This window comes from Salvia miltiorrhiza, chromosome 3 (genome assembly GCF_028751815.1).
Source record: "Salvia miltiorrhiza cultivar Shanhuang (shh) chromosome 3, IMPLAD_Smil_shh, whole genome shotgun sequence".
In the NCBI taxonomy this organism is placed as follows: domain Eukaryota; kingdom Viridiplantae; phylum Streptophyta; class Magnoliopsida; order Lamiales; family Lamiaceae; genus Salvia; species Salvia miltiorrhiza.
Window position 1 is genome coordinate 42,894,963 of NC_080389.1, and position 13,260 is coordinate 42,908,222.

At 39.9% G+C, this 13,260-nt stretch overlaps 2 protein-coding genes across 3 annotated transcripts in view; one reads left to right on the forward strand and one right to left on the reverse strand.

Annotated features, from left to right (window-relative positions):
- The first annotated feature begins 3,228 nt into the window (after nt 1-3,228).
- On the forward strand, nt 3,229-4,306 carry LOC131018833 (uncharacterized). Its single transcript, XM_057947536.1, has 2 exons — nt 3,229-3,251; nt 3,649-4,306. The coding sequence occupies exons 1-2, from the start codon at nt 3,229-3,231 to the stop codon at nt 4,304-4,306; spliced, it is 681 nt and encodes a 226-aa protein (XP_057803519.1).
- Nucleotides 4,307-5,280: 974 nt separating this feature from the next.
- The window catches only part of LOC131015879 (uncharacterized), a 33,212-nt gene continuing 25,232 nt past the window's right edge, over nt 5,281-13,260 (reverse strand). The window contains exon 5 of one of the 2 annotated variants that reach the window (XM_057944342.1): nt 5,281-5,411. The gene's annotated coding sequence lies outside the window, so the exon portion shown is untranslated. Of the gene's footprint in view, nt 5,412-7,300; nt 7,322-13,260 lie in introns of those variants that run through there. The other variant, XM_057944345.1, reaches the window with a different exon arrangement.

Sequence of the window (13,260 nt, forward strand, 5' to 3'; positions counted from 1 at the left end):
GGTTGTTAGGTATTTGGGGCTGTGGAGGGAGGAAGTCCGGCGAGTTATTGGGAATTTGGGGGCGGCGGCCGTTGCTGTGGTCTGTGGAGGGTTCGCTGGCCGGAGAAGACGCGGCGGCGCCGGGCTGGAGGAGGGGGAGGGGTCTGCGCAGGGGAAAGAGGACCGATGTTTTCTAGGGGGGAGGCAAGAGAGAGAGAGAGAGAGAGAGCCGACGGGGAGAGGGGGATGGGGGAAGAGAGAGAGAGAGTGAGAGAGAGAGAGAGTGACGTGGGAGGGGGAGGAGGGTGTGATTTGGCATTTCTGATGTCACATTGGCATTCCGGTTGCCAACTCATATTTAATTTGGCCGGAAAATTACTACGGACGGACATTGCTATCAATTGAAAGCTTGTTGAAATTTTTGCTACAATTAAAAAATTTGTCAAAAACCAGATTTTGGAATAAGATAAGGTATTTTGATGCAATTAACCCTAGTATTAAATAATCAGGGGTGGCTCCAACTCTAACCCCTTCCAATATATTTTTATTTAATTATGTGGATATAGAAAAATATGACTTTAAATGCCAAAACGTTCGTACTCCTAATTAGTAAAATGATAAATTAAATTATACTCCCTTCGTCTTTTGGTATGTCTTGTTCTTTCAGGTATGGGTATTAAGATGCATGTGATTTAGATATAAAGTGAGTTATTTATAATACAGTTGAAAAGAGAATAATTTTTGAAGGTATTTTTCTGAAATTAAGTAAGATGGAGAATGTAGAGAGTAGCTCTGTGACATATTATGTAATTTATAATTTATGTTTAAAGTGTTTGTTATTTGTTATTTGTTGAGTATCCCAAAATAGAATAGGATATTTCAAGAGAAAGAGTACAAATAAAAAAGTAATAGTAGTATGTTTCAAGTGGGATATATATTAAAATAAGAGGTCAAGAGTGAGTTACAAACTTACAATTAAAAATCACTCTCATATCTGAAAACAGAAACAACATTATTAAGAAAAACAAATACTCCTAGTTATTCTTGTTAAAACTAATAATGTCAATCTTTGATTAATCATTTCGAACAACGAATTTAGTGTAATAAATGCCTGGATTTCAGCATGATTCCTCCAACAATCGTTTGATTGATGGGTGCTTATTGACCTTTTGCTTTAGCATAGGTGAACATATTTTCTTCATATTCCTTAATGTGGCTTATTTAATAAATTAATTCGTCTCTCTCGTAGTTGGCAGCTAAATTTATGTCCAAAAAGAGGGTATTAAACAATGTCTCATGGGAATCTACATATGTAGTCAGATATTGAAACTAATTTCTTCCAAGATGTCATAGAAACTTTCATTAGTTTCACCTCTTTGATTCACGTTAAAAATTAACACAGTAAAAAAATTAGAAAGAAGTAATTTCTCATGAAAGTTAAGAGTTGTTAATCCTTCTTCTTTGCTCCAAAAGGAATATCTTCTTCTCTTTTATAATTATTATATTTCCTCGTTATTTACTTTTGTTTTTAAGTTTAACAGAGTTAAAGGCGACAAGACCAAAATTGGTTTTCGCGAAAATATGGTGTACACTCGAAAGTTAAACAAAATGGCAAAGTCTATAGACTACAAAGAATAGAATGTTATTTAAATATTAATTAATGAGTAGATAGGGTTAGGGGAATAATTAAAGAAAATGGAATCATTTGCTAATTATAGAAAAAGCCACTGATTAAGTTCAAATCACAATATTCCTCTAAAAACGTTCAAACTACAATCTCAATATCAATCAATAATTAAAAAGAAAATGTATATCACAATTAAGAGAGGGCGAAACCCAAACCCAAAACATGCCAGATCAAGGGCTATCGTACCTTATAAAGTGAGGAATATGATTAAGTAAGAAACTTGATCCCTCGGATAACCAAATTCTCACCGCACCGTTCCTTGAAGAAGAAGTCAGAAATGCTGTGTGGAGCTGTGATGGTAATAAAAGTCCGGGACCTGATGGTTTTACTTTTAACTTCATCAAGAAAATGTGGCATATCATCAAAGGTGACGTGATGAATTTCTTGGAGGAGTTTCATGAGACGGGAAGAATTGTTAAAGGAGGCAACCCGTGTTTTGTTACGTTAATCCCGAAGAAAAGCTCGGCTCAAGCTATTTCTGACTTCCGTCCAATCTCCTTGATTGGGTGTACTTACAAGATTCTAGCTAAACTTTTGGCTAATAGATTAGCAAGAGTGGTGGGCTCAGTTATTTCAGAAAATCAAAGTGCTTTGGTGGGGAAAAAACAGATTTTGGACAGCATTCTGGTACTCAATGAATCAATTGACTTTGTGGTTCGAAAGAAAATGGAAGGAATGGTTTTCAAAGTCGACTTTGAAAAAGATTATGACTCTGTTTTTTGGGATTATCTTGACGAGATGATGCAAGGTATGAACTTTGATTGGAAATGGCGAAAATGGATTCGAAATTGTCTCTCCTCTGCTTCGATGTCAGTTCTTGTTAATGGGAGTCCGTCGGGTATTTTTAATCTTGAAAGGGGAATTAGACAAGGAGACCCCTTATCTCCGTTCCTCTTTCTTATTGCTGCTGAAGGCCTTAGCTGTCTAATGAGGAAGGCTGAACAAGAACAGAGGTTTGAAGGGTGTGAAATCGGTCAAGACAAAATTAAGGTTAGCCATCTACAATTTGCAGATGACACTGTTTTAATTGGCAAGGCGTCCGTCCAAAATGCTAAAACAATGAAAAGCTTACTCCGTCTGTTTGAGGTTGCTTCAGGCCTTCGTGTGAACCTTTATAAGAGCTCTCTTCATGGTATTGGTATTGATAATCAAAGAGCTACTTTATATGCAGAAATCATTGGCTGTAAAATTGGTAAGTTGCCCTTCACTTATCTTGGGTTGCCAATTGGAGTGAATCACAGGAAAAAAAAGTTTGGAAACCACTCATCGACAAATTCAGGAAGAAACTCTTGGGTTGGGAGAAGAAAGTCTTATCTCTTGGAGGAAGGATTGTTCTTTTAAACTCTGTGTTGGCTGCTCTTCCCTCTACTACTTTTCCTTCTTTAAAGCCCTGTGTGCATTTTGAAAACTTTAACCAAGATCCAGAGAGATTTTTTATGGGGGGGAAAGGAAAATTCAAAAAAAGTTAATTGGGTCAAATGGGATACAGTGTGCAAAAGCAAAAGTGTCGGGGGTTTAGGAGTGAGAGACATTAGAACTTTTAATGTGAGTCTTTTGTGTAAATGGTTGTGGAAACTGTTTTCAGGTGAAGAGTCACTTTGGGTCCAGATTCTCAAATCGAGATATGGATCTATTAGTAATGTTTGGGCGTCTCCTGTTGAGTCTAATAATATGTCTTTGTGGTGGAGAGACTTGATGGGTTTGTTGAAAAGTAAAGAGGGGATCTTATTTTGTAACAACATTGGGTTATCTTTGGGCGATGGGTCCTCTATTAAGTTTTGGGAACATCCTTGGCTGAAACAAGGAGGCAGTCTGTGCATTAGGTTTAGGGATTTATATGCCTTGTCTAGATAGAAAAATCGTTGTGTCAATGAGTTCTTTCAGTTTGATGGAGTCTCTTGGGGGTGGGTGTTTAAATGGAGTCGTGTCCTTAATGCTGACGAGTCTTTGGAATTTTTGGAACTTTGGAATTGCATTTGCAGGTTGGAGTTCGATCACAATCGACCAGATTCTCGAATTTGGGTGACTTCAAAAGATGGAATGTTTCATCCAAGGGACCTGTACTTCGCCATTGCAAATGCATCAACAAGTGAGGAACAAGCTACAGATCATTGGCCAAGTTTGTGGTGGAAAGCCATTCCGTTGAAGGTTTCGGCTTTTGTTTGGAAAGCATTGCTTGATAGATTGCCAACGAAGGATAATTTGATTAAAAGAGGAATTTTACACTCGCAAGAAGACGGTGTCTGTTCTTTGTGCTGGGTTCAAGATGAATCTTCGTGCCATGTCCTTCTTATCTGCTACGAGGCACTCCTTGTGTGGTCTAAGGTTTGTGGTTGGATTGATTGTTCTTTACTTTATGCGGCTACTTTGAAGGAACATTTCGAGGAGTTTGTGAGCTTTGGTGTTGGGAAAGTAAAGAAGAAAATTCTTGGCCTTATTTGGCAATGTGTTGTGTGGAGAATTTGGAAGGCGAGAAATGAGAAGATTTTCAAAAACTCAATACCGATCGCGGAGAACATCGTGGAGAGTATTAAATTCTGCTCATGGAAATGGTTGAAGGCGCACTACCCATCTTCCTTTTATGCCTCTCTGCATGAGTGGAGTTCACATCCTATCCTTTGTATGCCGACTAATCTTTAGTCTCCTCTTTCTTTTGCTCTCTGTTTTGCTGTTTTCATTTCTCTGGAGTTGTATTTTTGAGTACTTCTAGTACTCTTCCATTGGAATGAAAATTTCTTTTACTTTTAAAAAAAAATATGATTAAGTAATGTTTAAATGATGATCCATCACTTTATTCAACTGTTCAATCGCGGTCTTCTTTTTTTTTTTTTGAGCAAAATCGCCGTCTTCTTCCTTATGCAACTTTAATGTAAAAAACTTATTTTACTATTTATTTACCTAAACAAATGTCAACAACTTATGAAACAACTTAGAAATTCAATGGTAGTCAGAAATTTTGGTTTCTCTCCTCTCTTTGCCGAAGTAACATGGGCTGATAGCGAAAATTTCTGACTACCATTGAATTTCTAAGAACCCATAATAAAATTGGACAGGGCGTTAGCCTATCCTATCCCTATATTCGACGCATTTGAAAATGCGACTTTATCAGCTTGTTATTGCGAGCAGGAGTATCGGAAGACCGGGCTTCGTTGAACTTTTGGGTAATCTCCCCCAATATGTGATGTCTTTTGATCGGCAGCTTCATAGCGTTGTGGGTAGCCTCTACCTAAAACGTGCACACGAGCTCGATCTCTGTCGGGGAAAGAGCAGAATGCCCGAAGACTGAGTTTGGTTTTTCATAAACTTGTTGAACTCGTGGTCCATTTTTTGAAGAAAAAAATTGAGAAGAAGAGGTGTAGAAAATTGGAAGAAGATGAGACCATGAATAAGGAATTTAGTTGTTTTGGTATAAATTGGTGTAGAATATTGGAGTATATAGATAAATAAATGAAATAAAAAAAATAGTGAATAAAACGGTTGCCAATGGTAAAAAAAATTAAAAAATAATCAAAATTTTAGCCGTTTTCCAATTATTCCGAATTTTTGATTTTTTTTAATTAAAGTGCGCACATAACACGTCTCATATCCTCTCACCTTCAAGTCGAGCATGAACGGAAGGGCCTGGCTCCGAGCCCTAGGATGCGGCAATGGTGCGGGCAACGATGTGGGGCAGCTCGAGTCGAGCATTTGCACCCGCTGCGGATGCTTTAAGCCCATCAATTTTGGATTCTAGTTTCTTTTTTACCTAAAAGAGATTAAAGATTCTTGTCTAGATATGAACATTAAAATGATGAAGTAAGCCCAACAAATTGTAATTTTAGTAGAAACGAATACGTGGACAACAAAAACATTCAAATCAAAGTTTGTTGAATTTCTAAATAATTTTATTTGTCTTAGCAAAGCGAGCCATTGCCTATTGGTTTACATTAGTAGGCGTGCAAAACATATATAATTTGAAAACATTTGGGCCTATATTGCAAATTTTTTAAGGGTGATTCTCATTTTACTTTTTATAGCCTTTTATTTAAAAAGAATAAAAATAATTAATTATAACACATGATTGTGTTTCTAATTGCTTTTATACATTGCTTTCATTAATAAATTTATTATTTTAATATTAGAAGTATTTTAGGAAGACATTAAACTTGTTCATAGTATAAGAGTGTGGTAAACGAGAAAAAGTGATTAGCCGCCTAAAACTCATTAGCCGGCGGCATTAGTCGCCGACCACAAAGTCAGTGACGTCGGGTAGTGATTTTTGGGCGGCTAATCACTATTTCGTGCTAATTGTGATGTTTTTTTACGTACTTAAGTATATTTTAATATTATATTTTATGTTGTTTTATATGTGAGATTCGTGAAATACATATATGTGAGATACAACGGAGCTTTCAATGGTATATATAATATATTGACGGGCCTACGAAGGTCCTTCCCCTAATCAACGAATCTGTTGTGAGTCTGACGTACAACATTAACAACATTATGATGACGCATTCATTGAGTACGAACTACCAATTAATTGTATTATTTGGCGACCAATCGATTTGATAAGGAAATGAAATGTGGATTGACTATCGACGATGACTTGGTTAGCTTATTGGCAACTGCCGAATATCTCATGTTGTACGTTGAGCACAACAATGGTCCAGTTGAAGAAGCGTACATGCCTTCTTTTGACTTTGCCCAGCCTTCAAGACACGGATATGAAGCACAATCCAATCAATATGATACGCCGTATCATGGTTGTCAGAGTTCGCCTCCACCCCAATACTTTTCATGAGATGAGCAACCATTGAACGAATTTGCATGGAATTTGCAGATGATGAAGAATATGATCCTGCGAATCAGCCGAGAACAGATCATGATGCCTCTGACGATTTATCAGACGATAATGTTATAGATTTTATGATGGTCGAGCGATCAAGGAGAACACATCAAGAAAATCCGACCCCCGAAACCGATGATCTAACTATTAGGTAAGTTTCGTTGATTTCAATGGACGCGACTACTTCACTCATTCGCGAGAGTGACCCGTCCAGATAGGGACGCGTGTATTTCAAATATAAGCACTGTGCAAAAGTGCAAATTTGATTTGTGTGCATCATGTCACAGCGAAGAAATGTGGGGAGTTCATAAGTTTAAAGAGCATTAACGTGAAGGGGAATTAGGCCAAGTTGCATGAATCAAGGCACATTCTATGGTGGTTGCAGCGTATGTGGCCAAAAGAATACGCGATGATCGTGAGATCATTAAGTCGAAATCAATTATAGCCGAGTTGATACGTGAATTCGGCGTCAAAATCAAATATAATGTTGTGTTGCGTGCAAGAAATCTCGGAATTGAGATGATGTACGGTCGAATTGATGATTCATTCCTTCTGCTGCTAAAATATCTATATGCCTTGAAGCAAGTGAATCCAAGTACAGTGATAGATTGGGAAGTAGACTCGGAGAGCTGGTTCATACATCTATTTGTTGCTCTTGGGGCTTCTATCGCACATTTCTAGTTTTCACTTCGACCTGTGATTGTGGTTGACGGTACACACCTAAAGGGGAACAACAATGGTCTTTTGTTCGTTGTTGTGGCAAAAGAAGGAAACAAGCAAGTTTTCCCCTTGGCATTTGGTGTCGATCCGATCGAGAATGATGAGTCCTGAAAGTGGTTCCTCTCACATGTGAGAGTAGCATACGGTCAACCCAACAAGCTATATTTAAATTAATAGGTACTGCACCGAAACTTTCATGAAACAACTATATTTAAATTTAAAAAAAAACACAAGTTAAATAATGCAATACAAAAGTTGGAAGCTACATTGAGTGAGTTAGATATGAGTATTATATGATGAGCTTCGACAATGGGGACCAGTTTGATGTTAGATTCAAGGCTCCTGTACGCGTTGCCTCAAGATATGACATGACATTCAAGGCTCCTGTACAGAAAGCAAAGAAAAACACAATGGAAAAGTCCAAGAGTACAGCTTCAAGGATGATCACAGCTGAGGGGGCATGATATGCGACGAAGCGCCGCCGACAGAGTACTCCACCTCTCACTACAGTAGAGCGGGGACAGATAGAGTGTGTTGTGTGCACAGACGGCCTTGCCCAGACCACGAGGATGGCACTAGCAAGTGTTATGACATCGAGGACAGACTGAAGGCAATTTTGACTGATGAGTTTGATACAGGCTCTCTTGCTCGACTGATACAGAAAATGGGTAAGTTCTTCGTGCCACGACAGTGTAGAAGTCCTACACATCAATCGACATGGAGTCGTAGGATGTCCCTCGAGAGGCATGAGCAGGTTCACTCCCGCCATTCTCAGAGTCGTTCCCACCACTCTCAGGAATAGGAGGTTCTCTCCCGCCACTCTCAAAGTCACTCCCGCCACTCTCGGGAAGACGAGGTTCTCTCCCGCCACTCTCAGAGTCGCTCCCACCACTCTCAGAGTCACTCTCACCAGCCACTGCCTCAGCATGTCCCCACCAATGAGGCTACTTCTTTGCAGCCTCAGCATGTCCCCACCGATGACGCTACTTCTTTGCAACCTCAGCATGTCCCCACTGATGTGGCTATTTCTTTGCAGCCTCAGCATACCCAGTTTACCAATGTCTTCAAGCCGGTGGAACCTGTGCAGCACTCTCCTATCAAGGGAGCGCCTTACCAGACCTATATCCCACACGAGGTTTGTGATTTACATTCTCCTCACAAGGCCAAGGGAGCATCTCAGCCACGTGATAAGGTACACACACCTGTTGTTGAGAGCGTCATTGGTGTTGATTTGGACGATTTTGAGGTGTTTGGAGAGGATGGGGATGAGGAGACGGACGATAAGAGCTTGGGTCCTCGAGAGCGTAGACCGTGTACTGCTGTTCGGACTCCTTTTAATGGTGAAAGTTCGTCTACTTCTGAGATATTGAGGAGACAGTACAGACAATTCAGAAGTAGTGGACCTGAAGCCATTGCGGTTGTGACTGAGACACTAGCTCATTTGAATCAAAATTTCTTCGACGATGTTGAGAATGTTGACCTGAACTTCACCCAATATGTAAGTTGTAATTCATAATTTGTATTGTGTTATATATTTGTATTTTCTAACCTCAAATTTTATGCTTCACAGGTCATAGACCAATACGTGCTTTCCACTGGCATGCGTCTTCCGGAGATCAAATGAAAAGTCATGTCTACAACAAGATACCCTTCATCAGCAAAAAACAAAAAAGTTTACTTAAAATTATGTAAACTTATTAGAAATAAGGATATGTAATACAATGTTTGTATCATACATCACCATACTCCTGCAACAGTTCGTTGCTAATTTGCATGTTGTTATGCAAGGGATCCCAGTTCACACCAGATCCTTAATGAGGACCCGAAACATGAGATATCGGGTCCTCAATTGGTGAATTTTAACCGGTAAAAATTTATCTGGTGATGCACATCAAATTAACGGTTCAAATCAGAACATAGCTGCGAGCGTGGTCGATTTGCAGATGTTGTGGACTGCCATCCCCAATGTTCGTTGTCGACCATCTTCAATAGCTTTGTTAGGAATCTGTACTCCATTTCCGCCGTCCATGCGCGGTTCCCCCTATCGACGGGGTACCACATCGCGCGTTGAATGAAATCAATGGTGTTGAGATAGTTCATTTTGTAAGAAAATGGAGTACAGATTTCTAACAATGCTATTGAAGATGGTCGACAACGAACATTGGGGATGGCAGTCCACAACATCTGCGAATCGACCACGCTCGCAGCTTTGTTTTGATTTGAACCGTGAATTTGATGTGCATCACCAAATAAATTTTTACCGGTTAAGATTCACCAATTGAGGACCCGATATCTCATGTTTCGGGTCCTCATTAAGGATCCTGGTGTGAAATGAGATCCCTTACATAACAACATGCAAATTAGCAACGAACTGTTGCAGGAGTATGGCGATGTATGATACAAACATTGTATTACATATCCTTATTTCTAATAAGTTTACATAATTTTAAGTAAACCTTTTTATTTTTTGCTGTTGTAGGCTGATGAAGGGTATCTTGTTGTAGACATGACTTTTCCTTTGATCTCCCGAAGACGCATGCGAGTAGAAAACACGTATTGGTCTATGACCTGTGAAGCATAAAATTTGAGGTTAGAAAATACAAATATATATAACACAATACAAATTATGAATTACAACTTACATCTTAGGTGAAGTCCAGGTCAATATTCTCAACATCGTCGAACAAATTTTGATTCAAATGAGCTAGTGTCTCAGTCACAACCGCAATGGCTCCAGGTCTACTACTTTTTAACTGTCTGCACTGTCTCCTCAATATCTCAGAAGTAGACGGACTTTCACCGTTAAAAGGAGTCCGAACAGCAGCAGACGGTCTACGCTCTCTAGGACCTAAGCTCTTATCGCTCGTCTCCTCATCCCCATCCTCCCCAAACTCCTCAAAATCATCCAAATCAAGACCAGTGACGCTCTCAACAGTAGGTGTGTGTACCTTATCACGTGGCTGAGACGCTCCATTGGCCTTGTGAGGATAATTTAAATCACAAACCTCGTGTGGGATATAGGTCCGGTAAGGCGCTCCCTTGATAGGAGAGTGTTGCACAGGTTCCACTAGCTTGAAGAGATTGGTAAACTGGGCATGCTGAGGCTGCAAAGAAATAGCCTCCTCGGTGGGGACATGCTGAGGTTGCAAAGAAGTAGCCTCATTGGTAGGGACATGCTGAGGCAGTGGCTGGTGAGAGCGACTCTCCTCTTCCCTAGAGTGGCGGGAGCGACTTTGAGAGTGCCGGGAGAGAACCTCCTGTCCCGCGAGTGGTGGGAACGACTCTGAGAATGGCGGGAGTGAACCTGCTCATGCCTCTCGAGGGGCATCCTACGACTCCATGTCGATTGATGTGTAGGACTTCTAGACTGTCGTGGCACGAAGAACTTACCTATTTTCTGTATCAGTGGAGCAAGAAAGCCTGTATCAGACTCATCAGTCAAAATTGCCTTCAGTCTCTCCTCAATGTCATAACCCCTGCTAGTGCCCTCCTCGTGGTCTGGGCAAGGCCGTCTGTGCAGACAACACACTCTATTTGTCTGTCCCCGCTCTACTGTAGTGAGAGGTGGAGTACTCTGTCGGCGGCGCTTCATCGCATGTCGTGCCCCCTCAGCTGTGATCATCCTTGAAGTTGTACTCTTGGACTTTTCCATTGTCTTTTTCTTTGCTTTATATACAGGAACCTTGAATGTCATGTCATATCTTGAGGCAACGCGTACAGGAGCCTTGAATCTAACATCAAATTGGTCCCCATTGTCGAAGCTCATCATATAATACTCATTTAACTCACTCGATGTAGCTTCCAACTTGTGTATTGCATTATTTAACTCGTGTTTTTTTTTTAAATTTAAATATAGATGTTTCGTGAAAGTTTCGGTGCAATACATATTAATTTAAATATAGCTTGTTGGGTTGACCGTATGCTACTCTCACATGTGAGATGAACCACTTTTAGGAATCACCATTCTCGATCGGATCGACACCAAATGCCAAGGGGAAAACTTGCTCGTTTCCTTCTTTTGCCATAACAACGAACAAAAGACCATTGTTGTTCCCCTTTAAGTGTGTACCGTCAACCACAATCACAGGTCGAAGTGAAAACTAGAAATGTGCGATGGAAGCCCCAAGAGCAACAAATAGATGTATGAACCGACTCTCCGAGTCTACTTCCCAATCTATCACTGTACTTGGATTCACTTGCTGTAAGGCATATAGATATTTTGGCAGCAGAAGGAATGAATCATCAATTCAATCGTACATCATCTCAATTCTGAGATTTCTTGCACGCAGCGCGATATTATATTTGATTTTGACGCCGAATTCACGTATCAACTCGACTATAATTGATTTCGGCTTAATGATCTCACGATCATCGCGTATTCTTCTGGCCACATACGCTGCAACCACCATAGAATGTGCCTTGATTCATGCAACTCGGTCTGATTCCCCTTCAAGTTAATGCTCTTTAAATTTATGAACTCCCTACATTCCTTCGCTATGACATGATGCACGCAAATCAAATTTGCACTTTTGCAGAGTGCTTACATTTGAAATACACGCGTCTCTATCTGAGCGGTCAACTTTTCCCTATGCGTCATGCTTCATATTCCATAACCTAACAGCAAGGAATAATTCTTCTTTACTATTGTAAAAAGAATTTTTCGCCAGATCCACAACTCTGGATGGGTCACTCTCACGAACGAGTGAAGCAGTCACGTCCATTGAAATAAATGAAACTTACCTATTAGCTAGATTATCGGTCTCGGGGGTCGTATTTTCTTGATGTGTTCTCCTTGATCGCTCGGCTACCATAAAATCTATAACATCATCGTCTGATAAATCGTCAGAGGCATCAGGATCTGTTCCTGGCTAGTTCGCAGGATTATATTCTTCATCATCTGCATCAGAATCATCTTTGTCTCCTGCGGAAACCGATGTTTTAGCTTCTTTTTCAGGGGTGTAATCTGTTTGCACTTGGTTCATTTTCCCAAACATTTCATTAAGGGTTTTTGGTTGATTCCATGCAAATTCGTTCAACGGTTGCCCATCTCATGAAAAGTATTGGCAATGTTTTAAAGTACGTTTTGTGAGGCGAAACATTTTTCGTCTGTCTCACGAGGCGTAAGTTTCGAAACGGGTGAGGCGGAAAAAAAAATGGAATTCATAAACACACATAAATCATACCTAATATCATAAAACACATAAAAACATAGCAAATATTCCAAAACACTTAAAAACATAACAATTATTCCAAAACACAAAAGTTCTTAACTACTAATAAGTTTTTAAAATCTTAAATTAAAGTCGAAAATCTTAACTGCTGCTCTCAGCTTTGTTCTGCTATCTTAACTACTAATAAGTTCTGCTATTAAAGTCGAAAGTCTTTGTTCTGCTATCTTAACTACTAATAAATCTTTAAAATCTTAACTGCTGCTATATGCTTTGTTCTGTTGTTGCCGTCTGTCTGCTCCTCAACTGAGAATCTGAGATGGCGAAGGGCAAGGCCAAGAGATGGAGAGGACGGGAGAGGAGGAGATGGAGAGCTTGGGTGGGTGCGTGCGTGCGTGAGCGTAGAGAATCCTAGTTTTTTTTTTATATATAACTTTTTTCTCTAATTAAAATACTAATTACTCCTAAATTGTAAAAGCCCATTCAATTTAGGGCTAAATTTCATGAAGCCTGTTTAGCCCTATTTTGTGATGCATTTGTGGGTGTTTACGTCTTATATTGACTTTTATTTTGGTCTCTTTCACTCAAGAGTTGATTGATTTGAGCTTTTGTGCTAATTTTGTTGTCTCAGGATTTTATGCTCAAATTGATTGATATGTGGACAAAACTAAAGTCAGAATTTAGTTGATTGGTCTGAAGAAGAATCGAAGTTCGTCTCGATACGAGTTCGTAGGCGAAAACGGATTTAAAATCCGACTTGAAACGAGGGAGAACGGACCAAAACAAAAACGCTGCGCATTGCAGTCTGCGAAAGGCATACACGGCGCCGCTGTCCCACGGCGGCAGCCGTCCCTGGGCGCGTTTTTTCCATTTAAAAG